The 19,288-nt window shown below is 33.7% G+C and overlaps 2 protein-coding genes across 2 annotated transcripts; one reads left to right on the forward strand and one right to left on the reverse strand.

The window, feature by feature from the left end:
- Nucleotides 1-1,896: 1,896 nt before the first annotated feature.
- On the forward strand, nucleotides 1,897-4,837 carry TRIADDRAFT_38408 (expressed hypothetical protein; the record flags this gene model as incomplete). The annotated part of the gene is made up of 9 exons (XM_002117193.1): nucleotides 1,897-2,010; nucleotides 3,045-3,117; nucleotides 3,319-3,421; nucleotides 3,545-3,638; nucleotides 3,761-3,832; nucleotides 4,090-4,116; nucleotides 4,203-4,276; nucleotides 4,400-4,511; nucleotides 4,632-4,837. 9 exons carry the CDS (start codon nucleotides 1,897-1,899, stop codon nucleotides 4,776-4,778), a joined length of 816 nt encoding a protein of 271 aa, XP_002117229.1. The 3' UTR covers nucleotides 4,779-4,837.
- A 909-nt stretch (nucleotides 4,838-5,746) lies between these two features.
- On the reverse strand, nucleotides 5,747-7,399 carry TRIADDRAFT_51036 (uncharacterized protein; the record flags this gene model as incomplete). Its single annotated transcript, XM_002117248.1, has 2 exons — nucleotides 5,747-5,908; nucleotides 6,029-7,399. 2 exons carry the CDS (start codon nucleotides 7,397-7,399, stop codon nucleotides 5,747-5,749), a joined length of 1,533 nt encoding a protein of 510 aa, XP_002117284.1.
- Nucleotides 7,400-19,288: the final 11,889 nt, after the last annotated feature.

Here is a 19,288-nt window from a genome sequence, read left to right on the forward strand (position 1 = left end):
GCTCAACTCAGAACGGTGGCGCAGCAGATGCAGGCTGCCATACAATTGTATGTCCGCTCTTGGCTGTCAGTGTAGTACTGTATAAGTAAGATTATATCAAAATTGTGGCAACATTGAGATGAAATCTCCCCATTCCAGCCGATAATGTGCTGTAGAAAGTACTGTAGGCAGTTTCGATCGAAAAGGATTTGGACAGCCAAGCCCGATTTGGCCCGCTAACGCATTTCTGGATTACTGTACAGTACAGTAGAGAGACACAGTGAGGTTTGCGTGTGTCGTTCAATTGACATGGACTACTGGAAAGACGGAACATGCGTTACTGTATCGCTCCAGCTGCTCAACTCAGAACGGTGGCACAGCAGATGCAGGCTGCCATACAATTGTATGTCCGCTCTTGGCTGTCAGTACACGTACAGTACGAGTAAAATTATATCAAAATTGTAGCAACATTGAGAAGAAATCTCCCCATTCCAGCCGATAATGTGCTGTATAAAGTACTGTAGGCAGTTTCGATCGAAAAAGGATTTGGACAGCCAAGCCCGCTACGACGAATTTCTGGACAGAGACACAGTGAGGTTTGCGTGTGTCAGTTCGATCGACATGGACTACTGGAAAGACGGAAGACGCGTTGTTGTCCGCTCCAGCTGCTCAACTCAGTAAGGTGGCACAGCAGATGCCGGCCGCCATACAATTGTATGTCCGTTCTCGGCTATCAGAGTAGTACTGCCATAGGTAAGATTCTGTAGAAATTGCAACAACATTGAAAAGAAACCTCCCCATTCCAGCCGATAAAGGGCTATATAAACTACCGTAGGGAGTTTCCATCGAAAAAGGATTTGGACAGCCAGGCCCGATTTTGGCCCGCTGACGAATTTCTGGATTACTGTACAGAGAGACAGAGTGATGTCTGCGTGTGTCGTGCAATCGACATGGACTACTGGAAAGACGGAAGACGCGTTGTTGTACCGCTCCAGCCGCTCAACTCACTACGGTGTCGAATTAGATGCAAGCCGTGATACAATTGTATGCCCGTTCTTGGCTGTCAGTGCAGTATAGGCAAGATTGTATAGAAATTGCAGCAACGTTGAAAAGAAATCTCCTCCTTTCCAGCCGATAAAATGCTATATAAACTACTGTAGGGAGATTCGATCCAAAAAGGATTTTGACAGCCAGGCCCGATTTGGTTCGCTGATGAATTTCTGGATTACTGTACAGAGAGACAGAGTGACGTCTGCGTGTGTCGTTCATTCGACATGGACTACTGGAAAGACGGAAAACGCGTTGTCGTCCCGCTCCAACCGCTCAACTGAGTAGGGGTGGAACAGCAGATGACGGCCGCCATACAATTGTATGGCCGTTCTTGGCTGTCAGTGCAGTATAGGCAAGATTGTATAGAAATTGCAACAACGTTGAAAAGAAATTTCCTCCTTTCCAGCCAATAAAATGCCATATAAACTACTGTAGGGAGTTTCGATCCAAAAAGGACTTTGACAGCCAGGCCCGATTTGGTTCGCTGATGAATTTCTGGATTACTGTACTGTACAGAGAGACAGAGTGACGTCTGCGTGTGTCGTTCATTCGACATGGACTACTGGAAAGACGGAAAACGCGTTGTCGTCCCGCTCCAACCGCTCAACTGAGTAGGGGTGGCACAGCAGATGCTGGCCGCCATACAATTGTATGGCCGTTCTTGGCTGTCAGTGCAGTATAGGCAAGATTGTATAGATATTGCAGCAACGTTGAAAGAAATCGTCCATTGTCATCAAGACGGTGACACAATCGACTGACTATCGCTATAGTAAAGCATAAAATCCGTGGTAACGGTAGACTACTGACTGCATGTTGAGCTGGTTTTAGTCCATGATACAGCAGAAAATAGTTTAAGGCAAATTGGTCATGGCTCCTGACAACTTTTCCAACGTTTTGCAAAATTTTAATACTTTAAACAAGGAATGGCACTCTGCCCGTCCTGATCTGGCTAAATGTGGTAGCCTTCTTACGCAACTAAAGGTAATGGCTGAGACAGTGGAATTTTTATTGCTGTAAATTGTGTACAATGTTGAATCTAAAGTGAGCGGTGAAAAAGCGACAGCAGAGAAAGGACAGCATGTTTTTACAGGCAGCCAAGCGACGCCGATTGAATCATGTCTTTCTAGTAATGGAATCAATTTAGATGGAAGTGATGTCTTAGATGGCATGAGAATCCTGTAAGGATGGAGAAATAGGGGGATAATAGCCGATAAAGTGAAGTTGAATCTTCTTGATGGATACCTGTAACGCACTATCAAACTAGTGAATAGTAATGAATTATGGAGTCATCATCATTCATTGATTGTACTGCACTTTGTTAGATTGTCTGTAGTTTTTCCCGGCCAATGTGAATCTGAGACATCATCCATTTCCTAACTGATTCGTCAATGTCACTTGTCGATAACAAGTCATCCATCAACGATATATATTAATCTAGTTATAGTGCACTTGATCGATTTGTAGATGACAAGAAGTTTTACTCCATACCACTTTCATTACGCATTCTATAAACGATCATCAAACCAGTCACGAAATAAATAAAGCATAATGCAGTAATGATGAGATTTGGATAAATATCTTACAATCATCTCTCAAATTAAAGTCGGAAGATATTCTAACTTATAGCGTTCCTTTTGAAAGTTCTATGTTCAACATTCATCTTGCTCTAAAACTGATGCATAGAATTTTTAGCTCAAGATAGTCAGCAAAACTGAACGTACATCGTACAATCGTACGTATACGTTACTACAACCTGACTGGCAGGGCGTAGATGGATCATTCAATAGACATCGACCCTTTTATCCTAAGGCCAAGATATTGCGAGATTTATCACATTCAATTAATTGTACGACCTCGATTATAGTCAAGACTTGAGTTTACTTTATAATGAGATCAGGTTGATATGAATAGTTTAAAATTTAAAACGCAAAATCAATCCAGTAGTTACCAATAAAATTAATGACAAATATAAGTGATTGAATCGTAGATTTGTTGCTCTCTGTTCTTATTGATAGATTGCACTGGCCACCACTTCACTGCTACCGACGGATAAAATTGGACAGGATACCGACACTCTGGTTGTCGCTCGTAAGTTATTGCTGTTTGGCCGATAATTATATACTGTATGTCGCAGTAGAGACTTTAGTAGGAGTTATCATTCCTTTCTTGTTGTATACTACTAGATATTTGTATGGTATTCTAGAATAATATGGCATTTAATGTACCGACCAAGATAATATCCGATCTCTAGTATGACTATTTGAACAAATTGATTCTTCATTGATTTAGGGGGTACTTTGGAAATTGGGGCGCAATGGAGTATCGCTAAGAAAGATATTCAATCATTTCAACGATATATGACCCAATTGAAGCCTTATTATATTGATTATAGGTCAGAAATAGTAGGATTGTTGCTGGATTTACGTTTTATTTTCATGATAGCCCATTAGTGATATCTTTTAGATATGCTCTTGCTAATGTGCCATTTTTAATTCAACCTTTGCATCTTTTACAGTGATATTCTCCCGGAATCGCCGTATATGTATCAATTACTCGGTCTAAATTTGCTGGCTTTGCTAGCTGAAAATAGATTAGCCGAATTTCACATAGTGAGTTGTTAATTATCATTTGCTATTCCGCAGCATTGAGTAAGATTATCGTCGATAGCGTTTACGTCGAAACAGCCAACAATAGAATCAGTTCTTACCGGGATTTACTCATTGATTTTTAGGAATTAGAACTATTACCTCCTTCAGAAATTTATAGTAACATCTATATTAAACATCCAACAACAATTGAACAGGTGGGATCACGTAGTTGTATAACAAAAATCCTGTAATAATTATATAGATATAATTGGTTTTAGTTTGATGACTGGAAATGATAAGTCAGCTAAAACGCTCTTGTGATACAAGTAACCATGCATAGATATTTGCCACTATATTTTAGTCATACTAAGTCGAGCAACTTAAATGTTTTTTAGTTAAAACTTTGAGATTTTCAATTTGTAAATTGTTTTCACCACTTTCTATATTGACTGGCTGCAATGATGTTAAATAGTACCTAATGGAAGGCAGCTATAATAAGGTAACCCGTGTACTATTGCGTCTCTGTACAATAAGTTGCATCATTGAAAAAATGGTAGTTAATTTATAGATTCTGTGCTCATTTAGGTTTTCCTTGCTCGCGGAAATGTGCCTGCTGAAAGTTATAACTTTTTTATGGATATCCTAGTCAACACAATGAGGTGTGACGTTGCTAGACTTTGAAATTCTTTGCTACTTGCTTTATCGTGCATCACATTTATAGTAAGCATATCGGAGCGGATTGATAATTGGTTTAATGTTTATAAATGCTTTTACTTACGAAGGGACTCTATTGCTGACTGCGCTGAGAAGGCTTATAAAACGTTACTATTTAAAGAGGCAGGTAGAATATTTTTTTTCGATAATCAGAGGGAGTTAGAAGAATATACAGAAAAGGTGATTCGAATTTATATCTTACATAACATGCAAAGTAGCCTATACTTTATTACTATTACTGTATACATCTGGTACCTGCTTGTAAGTGTAACTATTATCATTTCTATGATTGTAAAACAGAGAGGCTGGAAAACTGACCCCAGTAAAACATATTATACTTTACGTGAAAATGACGAAAACCATGAAGCGGATGTCTTTACGGTCAATACTAATAAGATATCTGGATATCTACTTGAATATGCTCGCGAAATGGAAAAGATTGTTTAGGATATTTTACATTATCGCACAATGTACATCCATGTTCCCTTTTTTTATATAATATTGCGATTTAGTACCCGGTAGTCTACTTTCTGTTTTGTACTTTCAATTTTAATAAGAATCTTCGGTCAGATGGTCGCTAAATTTGTGGTCTCATATGCAAGTTTCTTGTCTATCTGTGTCAAGCATCACGTTGAGCAGTTAATTTAAACGTTAACGGTTAATTGTAGTCTAACAATTACGTATTTGTAGTTATACCTACAAGATATCGCAAGTATAATTTACATATCTATTCCTATTAGCTTGTTTATATGCTCTTTAAAATGTTTTTGTACGTGCAGCAAGTCACGTGAAATCATAACATAAAAATAAAATTTAATATCTTCAACATAAATGATAGAACTTGGAATATAGCTACTTGAACCAACTGTCGTCACTGACTTTTCTGCATTTTAATGTAACATCCTTGGTCTAATAAGTAAACTTTAAATCGTCCCCAAACTTTAAGAAATCATTTAAAGCTTATCTTATTATGACATTCCATTTATGCAATTACAATCTGTTTTTTTAATTTCTTGAAATTAGTTTGTAGAATAATGTCCAATTTACGTACAATATTAGGTAATGAAAAATTTCGAAATCCAAGATTTATTAGGATAGAATATCGATAGGGATACTTATTTTTTTAACTGTTAAAATCTGATCTACTTCACTCAAGTATTAATCGGGCTAAATAGGATACAAGTAAGTGATCTCCCTATTCACTTATATCAGTATAAATTTACAGTAAGATAATTTCCAAATTAAAGTTAACATTTACAAAGTGTTTGTTAACGCAGTCTTAATCTTTAATACAATACCATTGCAAACTTGCCATATTATACAATAATATTAAAAATTCTTTCTAGAAGTAATATTCCAATAACTATTCATCACAAATACCCTATAGAATACTATACTCTAACGGAAATATAGCACTAGGTTTTTTTGGGTGGCTTTGTCGGGCCTTTAATGAATATCGGTTTTATATTTTTAGGTTTATATGAACTATAAGGAGATACTGGATGGCCAACTATCAAAATTGGATTTTTTTTAATCCATAGTCTCCATGTAGATTTATGAAATCCGCGAACGTCAAGCTAAGAAACAATAAAACAGAAATTAGACAGATAATACGTCAACCTTCATAACGAACAATCACTTTAAAATTTGAATTCGATTATGTATCAAGTAGAAATAAAAGAGTAACTGCTACTTACGTCCCATAATTTCCAACATTTTGCAATTTGCAACCAGGTTTCGTAATCCGAGAGTTTAGTCATTTGAATGTATACAACATACGTTACATCAGTAGTATTTGGTACAAAATCGTGATGGCAAGGGGATATGGCGTGATTTAATACGACAGCGTTCTGAACTAACTTATGCATTAATTTTTCATAATTCTTCTGGCGCAGATCTTCAATACCTCTTAAGACCGCGTTGGCATCCGTATTCAGTTTATGAGCTGTGAAATAGGCATCCTGAAAGTAATTATTCATGTTGACACCTTGGGATCCAAAGTGGAATGTTCTTGAGATATCAGGAATTACACATTCACGCCCTTTTCGCATAGTAGGAGTCCGCATCCACATGTCCCAATCGAAAAAGGCTTCTGGTCCGGGCCAATGAGGTTCCAGTTCTTCTTTAAATAAGCTCCTTTTTAACATCCACCCTAACCCAGGCATAGTTTCAACACGATACAATCGGGTAGGATCATTAGAAGAGTGCTTATAACCTTGATCGTTCCAAGCGGATATGCAATAAATATCTTTGTCGTCAATTAAGGGCAGCGTTTGACTAAAATAACTAAAAAAATCTACGGACACATCTAAATCCTCTTCTAATACAATCAAATATTTAGCTTCAGGATGTAAGTCAAAAGCAGCAGATAAGCTGGCTTTATAGTGCTGGGCAATTCGTCCATTACGCTTACTCACGGGCTTATGTTGTACAGCGCGAATGCCAAATAAATTGCATACGGCTAATGGCTCGTCAAAAAAGCCGTCTATAAAGACAGTAATAAGAGATTTGGTAGCACCCTTCGCTGATAATAACGATTGTAACATTCGAAACAAATAATACGGTCGATTACTAGCAATAACAGCTACAGGCACATTGGCAACTCGATTATTTAGTAACGAAGGTGAAGCAATATCAATCGGCTGAGGATTACTACAAGCACATAACCGTCCATAGCCTTCGTATCTATTACATAATGTAGCTCTTCGCCGGTTTTCATCATTCTTCGGCCAATTACATCTTCTTTCTTGATTCGTTTTTAACTGAATTTGAGCAGAGATTTTACATGGCTTGGCCCATTCATCTAATTTCGGTGAAAGAGCGCGTGCTTCAGCATAGTGGACCCCATTTTTAGCGATTATCATTGTCCACATATCTCTCCATTTAATCGTTAACGCATATTTACTACCTAGCATAGCTAGTGCTTGTCGAGCATGCTTTCGGATGCTAAATGTGCCTTCATCTAAGATAGTAAAGCATAAAATTCTGTCATCGGATACCATATCGATAAATTGGATCATCAAGTTGTCCGCTTTGCCAGCATAAGTATCGAATCTTCGAGCAGCCATAACAGCACCATTATATTGATTAATGGCAAGAATATGAATTCCTCGCTCCTTTTCCGAAGTAGCTTGCAAGACGACAGTACCATCAATAGCGACAGAAGCATTTTTTCGACTAGATAGTACCTATAAAATTGGAGAAAGACAGTCATTATTATTAATATTCTATATTAAAATAAATTCAACAGTTTCGAATTCATCCATGATCAAAGATTGCATGTCTTTACTGTATTTAGTTAATATGCCTTGAAGGTAAAAGATTGAATTCAAACTGAAGGCAATATGATCACGTCATCAGTAAATCGATGCCACCCATAATGCAGTCTAAAAACTGGCGTACTGCAATCAGTTTCATTCATTATTATCAAGTTGTCGTTGATTCCAATTCAATTTACCTCGATAAAAACCGCAGTTTTGGCTGTATCGGATTTCTGCTTATTGTAGCCATCAGCTGATTGGCGATTTCCTACATGATCATAGGAATAATCGGTATTCGGCCTATTCTGTAATAGCTCACTAAGTACAAGCCATACATTGACTACAATTGTAATCAAGACAACTAAGAATAAGATAATTTTAATAAAAGTCCATAAACCGCGCTTTCGCGATATCCATTTTAAATGCGATCGTGAAGATTTGATACGATTGGGGGGGCACATCATAATTTTCCTCGTGATTTCCTACTGGAAGACATACTATGATAATCTAATCGATCATTTAAACAAACGATGGCATCTCCTATGCCACAACCATAGTCATGAAGATAAGGTTGCTATCAGGATGCTTTATTTCTTCTTCTACAGCTAGATCAATACCAACTGGAATAACCTTCTCATTAATAAGATGATTCGCCTTTCTTCGTCAACGATTAGCAATCGCCATAAACGTTCGAAAGTATTCCTGCAGATCTGCAGCTGTTACTGACTTCCTGTATTGTATAGTCACCGTTTGGTACAGTATTACAGTTTTGTAGTGTACAGTGTACAGTCCCTAAAAACTTCTTGACATTGTACAGTAGATGTACTGTACACTGTAGAGTGCATACTGTATAATAGTGTATATGTTAATAGATTGACAGCCGAGTGATTCAATGGCCCCAAAACAGTTGAGTTTGAACAAGGCCAAACTCATTTTTGGGGGACGTTTTTGACTATATTAGGGTCTTTGGATGCATTTTCATTTTGTATCTGGTCATTTCCAGGAATGGCCGTCTTCGTTTTCGATGCAGTCTACGCGTACAGTGCAGTACACTACTGTAGATCACGAGCGCAAGGGTTCAGCGTCTTTAATTTCGTTTTAGATACTTTGACCTGGGAAAAATGGAACTAAAACTAACGGGCGAATGCAGTTTACTGCAGTATACCGACATCTGGCTAATCTTTGAGTTCACTGTAGTATATAGAAATGGTTGTACAGCATAGATAGCAATACTTTTCATTTATACTTTTATTAAAATATCATCATTATATATATGTTTTATATATATGTCATATATCTATCAATATATATGTTATATATACGTATATATATATTAAAATAATCTTGTGCCGCGTGCGTAACCCTTTATTTAGACCAATCAGAACGTACGATAGGCGATGACGTAAGCATTAACTAGCCAATGAATACGCTTGAAGCCGACATAGGAGTTCAGTTGCAGGCTTGCAGCTATCCACTCCAGCGAAAGGTAAGCCCGGTTATCCCAATTTTCCTGCTCAGAATAAGCATACTCTTCTTCCAGAATAATTTGTGTGCTACACTATCGATGAACTCTCAACGACCACCTCCATCTACACTTATAGTGATGCACCTATATTTGATTCTACTGATAGCTATATTTGATATAGTTCGGTTACTTTGAATGGATCTTATCGTCAAGCTCATATAAGATGATTGCTAACTACTATATTAGCTATTGTCGATGACTTATAGTAGCCAGTTGAGTAATCATAGTACAAGATTTATGTAGCTAGAAAAATTGTAGTTGTTAAGATGCCCCTCGAAGAAAGGGCCTAGACGTTAATAGAAGAGCACTGACATCTTAAGTAGGAGATTTAGATTATAGAAATAATGATGTATTATTAGAGAAAAGTATTTTGTTTGATGACTCATGTCTGATTGTAGATTAATCAAGTTGTCATAAATGGATTAACGAAATGTTTATAAAAAACTGCAGAGATGAACCCACGGAGGAGAAGAAACTGTACTTCGCTTTGAGCTCGGAATACTTTCGATTTTAGACTAGATTCTTGTAGTAATTAACTATTGCCCTACTACTGCTGGTAGCACCAGTCGTCGCTGCTGATATTGCAGCACTACCCAACATGCTTCCAGCGCCAACTGTAGAAGCTCAACCAAAAGACTACACTGCTTCATGCATTTTTTAGCATTTAAAGCCCTTTCGCCTTCTAATAAAATAGGATGAGCTCTATAGTTCTGAACTAAAGGCTACACCTCCAGCTAAAATACTACTACTTACTGCTATCAAGCGCAATCCGACACCAATTTGCATATCTGACGTAGTACCCAAAATATGATTTGTATATTTTCTCATCTCGTTCTCCTGATTATCTATGTTATTGTTTCATGTAACATGAATATCTGTCAATATTAGCAAAACTTTAACTTCAGTTCTGAAGTTCTTAAAAAGGAATTTCACAGTAAATTATATAATAACGATTTAGATCATTTACTCACACACTAGATTTAATGATCCTTAATATATACACGGTAAAATTCTCAGTTTGCTATTATATGGCTTCATGGCTAGTAATGTACGCGAAAAATTGTTGCCATATGCTGCCTTCAGAAACCAAAGAAATTGCTATAAACGAGACAGGAAGTTGGCGTTTAGTGGTTATTACTTGACCGTACAGCAAAATGTACTTGGGCGCCTTTGATTTCGGGTAATTTACATAGATTGTCAAAAAATCATCCTTACTATATATTAAAATGATTTGTTCGGATTTTGCACGTGATGCGTATTCGCAAAAAAAAGATGTTGATAGCTTAAAGGACTCAATATATAGGCATGGATTAATTATATACTATAGATATTCAATGATGAATAAGGATATAGGTAACTATCGCTCATAGTGCGGGTACAATCTAATTGATCTAGTTGATAATTATAATTTAATTCATTTATTTTGCCATTTCATGCACGGAAAGTAAGAGTAACAAACTATGCCCATCAGACATCACTCTAGAACTATTAAATCTGAAATTTTTAATCGGTAGATTGAGACTCATTTTAAGAATTAATTATTGGATATTCAGTATCATTAAAAAATTGCTAAGTATTTAGATCTGTCGGCCAAGAATTATTCTCAGTCCAATGTCAAAATATGGCTAACAATTTGGTAAGCAAGGTGTTTTTGAAGCTTTATCATAAGAGCAAAGGCATCTCCGTGAAGGATTCGTCACTAGAGAATGAAGAGTCTAGAGTTTCATTTTTAAAGTTTTTATTGGCTTAAGAATGTTCAAAACGTATGATAATAGTTTCAGCGTAAACGGAAGTATCTCGATTCTATTAGCGCTGAAAATACGTCTATAAACCCCAAATTAAATTGTTTTGAATAATTTCCTTGATTGATTTATAATCCTATTTCTACTAAATTTCCACATTAAGAATAAGGCTAACCCAAGAGTAATGCTTATACTTAGACATATAAAGGCAATATTTGATTTTAAATTACCAAGTGAATGTTGAGTTGGTAAATTTAAACTATCCTCACTTAGTTTGAAAGATCGAGAAGAAAACCACCTAAGATACAATGAAATCACTCCAGCAGCCAAAGCAGTATAATGTTGTAAGCATCCATCTTTGGTAAAGAATAAAATAATAGTATAATTAAATTGGGTAAATTAAACTTATCAATATAAAAACCGGAAGCATGTCAACTCCACTTCTATTTACTGTAAGTTACGCTAGTAAATTTCATATATTACTGTCACAACCGAAATCGCAACATAAAAATTAACAGGATTCTTTCCTCTAAAGTAGTCTCAACTATCTAAGCAACTGACTTGAAGCTCTCTTTAATCTACCAAACTTAGATTTGAGTCTTAGATGATAGAATACTCACGCTAAGAATCAAAACTATGTTCTAAAAGCTATTTATTAAAATGACCGATTGAACTCACAACTCCCTCAATTAAGAACTTTGAGGCTTTTATATAGCCTCACAAACTTCCTTGGTGCAAAACAATAGTAAATTTATAGCCAAGTCTACATGCTGAATATAGCAAGAATCACAATACACTTTCTATAACAATTGACAGCAGTTAATTAATGGCTAGTTGTTAACATTTGATTCATTACTCAACGAAATTATATCATCGATGACTCTATAATTAATTAATTGTCAAAATTACCTTCTAATTTTTGCTCGGTTCTTTTTAATCTTTTCCTATGTGGATTAGATTCTTCATTTTCGTTCCTTTAGAAGATAGTAAGACTTATTTCAATCAAACAATACAAACTAACACAATTTACGCTACAGTTAGGTAGGGAGATACCATGATGCATCCAGTATCCGCAGTATTTCAAGTCATACAAGTGTGCTCTAGTTCAATTCGTGGAATTATAGTGCTAGTACTACTCCTTTATAGCTCAGAAAGTGTACTTACTTCTTCAATTAAGTTACCAAATATTACAATAAATAAATAAATATATACACAGCCAAAAAATTAATCTAATAGAAGTAAATTGAAGTACTGGTAGTTACGCAGCACAGAGACTGTGACAATTTATTAAATGATGAATAAATCTATTTTCTAGGCAAGATTAACGCAGAGGTTGACTTGATCTCAGTAAGATCTAAACACGACTAAATACAGAATTATTTAAATACAAATTAAAGCATGATATTTTAAGTCTGTAATAATGTCTATTCAGGCACCTTGAATCTGTAACCGTATACTTACATCTCGGATTTCTAAATGATCTACTATAAATTACTTGCAAGCAACATTGCTACTTTCAAGATTTATTGTTAATGTCTGGCTGTATGTGATCGATAATATTAGTATTCTAACACTCAAACATTTTATTTGCATTACTGTAGCTGAGAATGGATGCTAATAGAAATGTGTAATTAATTGGTTCAACTTAAACGGTTTAATTGTTAGTTACGTAGGTCTAATCAACAAACTGTTTTTTGAGATAACTGATCGTATTAATCACGACAATAGCATCAAATATTAATAATTCAGTCAATTTATTAATTGCAATTTAACTTACTTGGGCTTATTTGGATCCAGATAAATATATGGGCCACGATAATATCGAAAACATCCATCTTGAGATTGCCATTTTAGTATCATAGCAATAAATGTCTGGTTAATAAATTGCTGAAAGCCAGGTACCCCTGCGCACGTATAAATTTGTTCCAGAAATAAGTCTTGTTTAATTTGCTTCGATAAACCTTCTTTTAAGTTCTCTATCATGCCGTCCCATATTCGAGAGCAAAGCTGATGCTGCAATTTTAATAATCCTCCGTATTTTTGCAATTTTTTGTCCAAAATAGTAATACAACCAAATTGTTTCGCCAATAACATTGCCAATACTTGGTGGGTTAAAGTGTAATCATTGCTATTTAATGATCGAATAAAATCGATACATTCATCTGAAAGAATGCATATGATCATTAATTTTGTAACTGATTAAGAAATCAAATCTTGCATCTATATCTAATATTAAAATCTGTAGAATTAAAAATCGACGAAATACTCTGTAATTTTGCGACAAAGCATAAAGAATGTAGGAAAAATTTAGGTTTCTACCGTAAAATCTATGCTACTCTATCAATTTATTTCGATCTAAAGCAGTGATAGCACTTAATAAAATATGATCAGTAATTTAATCTGAGTATCTATAACGCAGCACATATAGCTTGTAAGCAGATGGATGAATGCAATAATGATCGTTTTAGAGATATTAATGTGATGTAAACCTGAGACAGTATCTGCACAATATAAATTATCTATCCAAAATAAATATGGCATGCTTGTCATTCAGTCTGGGTTGGCTAAAAAGAAGCACTAAGTTCGTATATCTTATGAAGTGTAGCATTCAATGATATAAAACTAGAGCTTGTATAATATGTTAACTACTTGCATGCTAATATTGAAATACTACATGAAATGCATTCACCTCTTAGTTATTAATCCTAATATAATTTGTATTAAAGTAAAGCTCAGTTACCTGTAAATGTGCATATAGGGTGCTCTTTGACTCCCATTATGTCTAGCATATAACGATCCATACTTTTGATTTGATTCCTATCGATTTTATGAGCAATGTTCTGATGATAATTTAGTTCAATCAGTTGATGAGGAATTGGGATAGAGTTTTCGAACATTTTAGAGAACGCTTTGTAAGTAGGATCTGCTTTCTTCAACTTGGATGTTATGTCCTCAATTACCTTATCTGCTGTAGTAAATAACTCTCGGAGTCTTGTAATTTGTTCTTCAGTAAGAATAGATTTGCCTTCATCTGCTTCTTTCAGAGTGACTTTGACATATTCTGTAATAGCAATAGAATAAAAAATAATTGAAGACTCATTAAGTCAATCTTTATCTAGATTATTTACTTCAACTGACTGTGATCTAAATGATTTAGTTATCTTACCCTCAGATGATATGGTAGAAAATCAATTTTATACCAAAAGTGAGACGATATTTTACTCAGAAAGTACAATCATTTGGTGAAATGCCTAGACATTCTTATTGATGATGAGGCAATAATTCAATAGCGATAATAATTAAGGGAATTACTACATTTTTCCGTGATAACATGAATCTTTTTCTATGCTAATGAATGGGAAACTCTTTTGGTGACAAATGCCGATGAAATATTATCCAAGTATGTGCAGTGTAAACTGGTACTATTCTACATGAATATACTACCATTCGGCGGTGGTTAACAGTCTTATGCTAACGCAGTAAGAGACACAAATTTCTGTATTACCTCACTAATTATTGTTAGTTCTAGGATTATTAAGCAATAGCTTGATGGAAAGGTATACTTAAATATCCGAAAGTAATAAAATCTATTTCAGACTTTATATATATGGCATTTTTTGGCGTTAATAAATATTTTTTCAAGACATTTACAGTTTGAGTTACAATGCAAATCAAATTCAAAACTTCTCCAGCTCATAATCTTTTCTAGTTTAAAATTTAAATAACAAAATAGATATCAAAGCTACAAACCTTTGGAGGTATAAAGTCCATAAATGGAATCCATTATAATTTTGTCTCGGTTTTTAGTGTAAAATGATATAATACCTCTCCATGATTCAATTAAATCATCAACTGTGACAGTTGGATAAGAATATTCTTGATTAGTGACAAAGTAAAGCTTTGTGATGAATATTAGAATAGTAAGACTAGCTTGAAAAATGTGAGCCATTTCAATTTCAATATTTCAGTATTACTTTGTCATCTAATTCATCTTTTTACATTCGGAAATACTCTAGTTGCATGCTTTGGTTATAAGTTATGATAAAGAGCAAGTATTATTAATAACTTTACTCAAGATTTGGCGGAAAGAAGATCAACCAAAGAGTTGAAATGATGTTCAGTAACTATTTTTGTTAATAGTTACATGCTATGATTCATAAATATTAATAATTTATTCTTACTGCGTTACAATGGAATCACTTTTATAATGTTAAAACTAATTACATTTACTTCGTATTTTATACTCAGCAAATAAAATATATGCAAGAAAATAAAGATAATTATTTTATAAATAAATATTTACATTATATAAATAAGATCTGATTGGATTTACGCAATTAATCTAATTGTATTAACGAATATAGTTAATCGTGATTCATGTATTTTAATCATTTGACTTTGACTACATGAATATGAATTACTTAATGTCGTTTAATTAAACTTTAATCTGATATGCTTGTTTAGTGTATTTTACATATTTTGCAACATTTTTCTATTACTGGAGTAAATGAGTTGATAAATGATTATGTAATAAGTTATTAGTACTGTAGTCATAATTTAGGTTGGTGTACGTCTAATTTTTTGTGCAATATTACAGCTTATTTATGATAGCGACTAACTGAATTCAGATGCAGTTAAAGTGCACTGGAAGCACATTTAATAGACAAAGTTGACATTACAAAGAGTGAAAATTGTCACAAAATGGTCACATTTTTAATTATTACCATACTTATTGATGTGACTTGCAGTAACTCATAATTTCTAGAAGAAAGAAATTTATATGCTATAAAGTAATGTTAACAAGTGTCCTATGTAATGAAATGAAATATGTAGATATCAAGCTACAAGAACTTCTAAAAAACTTTGATGCTACTCCTTAACACTCTGATCGACTTAGCGAAACTTTGACACTACATAAAATTGGGGAAACAACCGATCAACAATTTATTAAGAAAACGTGGGAGAGATAGATCAAGCAACCTTCCAAATACTTAATTCTAAGTATTATAAGTAAAGAAATAAAAAAACGACAGAACTGAAACCGTCAACAACCAAACAACCTAACAAAAAGAAGGACGTTTTAACTTACAACAGTTCGACCTTGAAGGCTTTTAAAATTCAACAAGTTCTTCAAAAGAATCTTCTTTAATCTCTACTCTAAATTTTCTGATTGCACTATCATTTATAGGCTTCGCAGAGCACTTGATGTTTTAGCATGAAGTTGTATGGTAACTGTACAATTATCGCCGCTGTGGTATTTAAAACTAAATATTTAATAACCAATCACTCTTAAGATCCATTTTGGAAAACTGCTTTGCACCACATAAGAAAACAAAAATCATTCAAAATTCAGAAACAATCTACCCTATAATTCCCTTACAAAAAACTGTAAAACCAACAAACTAACTATAAAATACATCAAGCTTCAGTTCTAACATTATACATTATAAAAGTCTAAAAATTAACCTATGAACATCATGATTTAGTCATAAAAATAACAGTCTAACTACTTTACAATCAACACAACCTCTACCATTTGCCATCTTATTTTCTATTTTCTCAACTAAACTTTCCTGTTGTAACTTTCATATCACGTTATAAAATTCCAAAGTTTCAAATTCATAACGAAAAGTTTAAATTTCAAAAATCAACTCTTACAACATTTTCTAAAAATTAAAATCCTAAAATTATATCGAACATAGATCAGACCGGTTCCGGAATCTGAATCCAAAAAGTCCGAATTTTATAAAGATCACATAATCGCATATCATAAAATTTTCTATGATAACATGACTACTTTTCTGACATTAGTATTGACAGTTGATGTTTTAGCATGAAGTTGTACGGTAACTGTACGATTACAACCTACATTACAGTACTTTATTCTCATGCTATAAATCCCCTTTCTCTATTGATAGGGCTTTGTTACTAAGTCAAATTCATTTACAATTTTAAAAGACTATCAAACGCCCTTTCGTTAGATTAGGCGATTGCTCTTAGGTTATTCCTATAGTAATCTATATAATATATTGTAAAATAGTGAAGAAGAAAAGATGGCGATATCATGATTTGGCATTGTAAAATTTAAAGATACTATCACTTTGTAGGTAATTTTCTATAGTAAAGTAATAATAGTTATATACTAAAACCTATAAAGGACTCTGCTTATAGTCCTTTACTACAAGTCAATGCGAGAGGTAATTATATAAGGAGAACGGCTGATATTGTTTACAAAAAAGAAAGTTCAGTCAAATCATATTTTGCGATTCGCTTCTACATTCAGCTATCAATACATCAATAATAAATCTTTTATTGAAATTATAATTATAAATTGACTGAAGTAATATACAAGATTTGCACTAGTTATACACTACTAAGAGAGCAATTTTGAAGAAATAAGTCCGGTAATTAAAAACGAATCATTACTAAAATTACTTTTTATTGGACTATATATATTTGTGCTCATCATTCTGCCCTTAATGCATTTATTGACAATTACTACCAAAATAGCTAACTTTTAGATGTAAAGTACTGATGTAATGATGTAACTAACTTTTAGATGTTAACTGCAGTGGATAAAGATATTGCTCTGTAACCCAATCGTAATAAATTTGGTATTGCTTTTGGGATACTATCTACACAAATTTAGTTATTTTATTGCACATTCGTTACTTCACTGATATATTGTTGCCCTTCTAGTCTTTTTCGCTAGGTTAGGGGTAATTATATCAGATACTCTGGCTAGTTGCAATGCACTAAAATACACAATCTAAAATTACTAATAAGTTATCTATATTAGTCTCTGAAGCTTCCAGTCTAACTTGCATAAAATCACTCCTAATTTTAACAGCTTATTACATTGTTATAGTAATTAACTTGATTACAGCAATCTCCAATCCGCTATCGTTTTTAGAGTAAGAACGAATTGGAGGAATTATAACAAAATCTGTTCTATAAGCTGTAATTAAAGTGTAGATCACACAAATAATTTTATAATTGCAGATGCATTACCGATTGAGATACCACGTAATAATACAATAAGCTTTAACAGACAAGGAAAACTTCTTACAACAGCAGATCTTCAAAAAGAAGATCTAAGAACAACAATAACAGAAAAGCGTAGCTGCTTAAATACATTGTCTAACTTGTTTATAGCATAACGACCGCGAATAATATCGCTTAATACTTCCAGATTTTAGTATGAGAATAAGATTCTATGATTACCATTACTGTTTATTCTACTAAACTAAAATCAACATACCTGAATTATCACAAACATTACTTATATATACCTATTATTGTCAGCAGCACTAAATTTTGGTATTATTTTTAAGTTATATCCAATTTTCTTCTATATATCACGTTGACAATGATAACTTATCTAAGAGCTTCACTATAGGAATTTTACGGGGTACCTATTACGAAATAACATCGTGAATGCCATATCGACGAACAATATACCATTTACTGATCGTGAGCAGTAGACCATCCTAAAATATCAAAACTACTTAAAGTATTTCGCAATCCCATTGCTGGTGATACTTAAACTATTACATTATAATTATCTAAAAATATTGTATGTAGTTTTGATATTTTAGGATGGTCTAGTGTGCAGTTAAGAGCCTACTTTAGTGGAATAACTTCCGGTAATTTGAGAAAATGATAGCAAGAGTATTTTCTTCCATCCTATCGGTTTAATTGTTTTGAAAGAAATCAATATCTACTGTATAGATTATAACGATAAATAGTATATTATTTATCTATGAAATGACACAGATCATAACTTACTTTTAGACCGTTATAATTTTGCAATTGTCATTCTGCCAGGTATTAACAAATTGGATTTATAATAAAGTGCAAATTAGTCAGTATTTTTAGAGCTATTTTACGGTGTTTGCAAAAAGAACTTTTTTGTATTAGTATCGAATTCCCTTCTACAAGCTAGTATTAAAAGTCTTTGGTTTGTAGTATTCGCACTATATTAGGCTAGATTACTATTAAAGCTATCCGCATCATCAGTCTAAAATAATCATAGGAATGAATCAGACTGGAGAAGAACAATGCATTGAATTTACAAGCTAGTGAGGATATTATTGTGACTATATTAGTTATTTTTGTTAGAACGTATTGTAAAAATAAAATTTAACTTAGAAATAATTTAGTGTGAATTAAAAGTAGTCTTTTGTAGTCATTAAGTCATATTTTACGATTATGATAAGGTGAACATGTTACTTTTGCCTACTATAGAAATACAGTAATTGTAGAATTTTCGTTGCTATAAAAATTCTTATATGATGCTATTCGAAAGCTCTTGCTTATAATCTCCAGGTTGCTAAATTGTAAAGCATTTAAGCAACTTTACCTTTCTTGTAGAGATAGAAGTAGTTCATCCGGATGAATAGATAGTTTTAAGAAAATTTACTTTTACTA

The sequence above is a fragment of the Trichoplax adhaerens genome, genomic scaffold, assembly GCF_000150275.1.
Source record: "Trichoplax adhaerens TRIADscaffold_22 genomic scaffold, whole genome shotgun sequence".
NCBI lineage: Eukaryota > Metazoa > Placozoa > Uniplacotomia > Trichoplacea > Trichoplacidae > Trichoplax > Trichoplax adhaerens.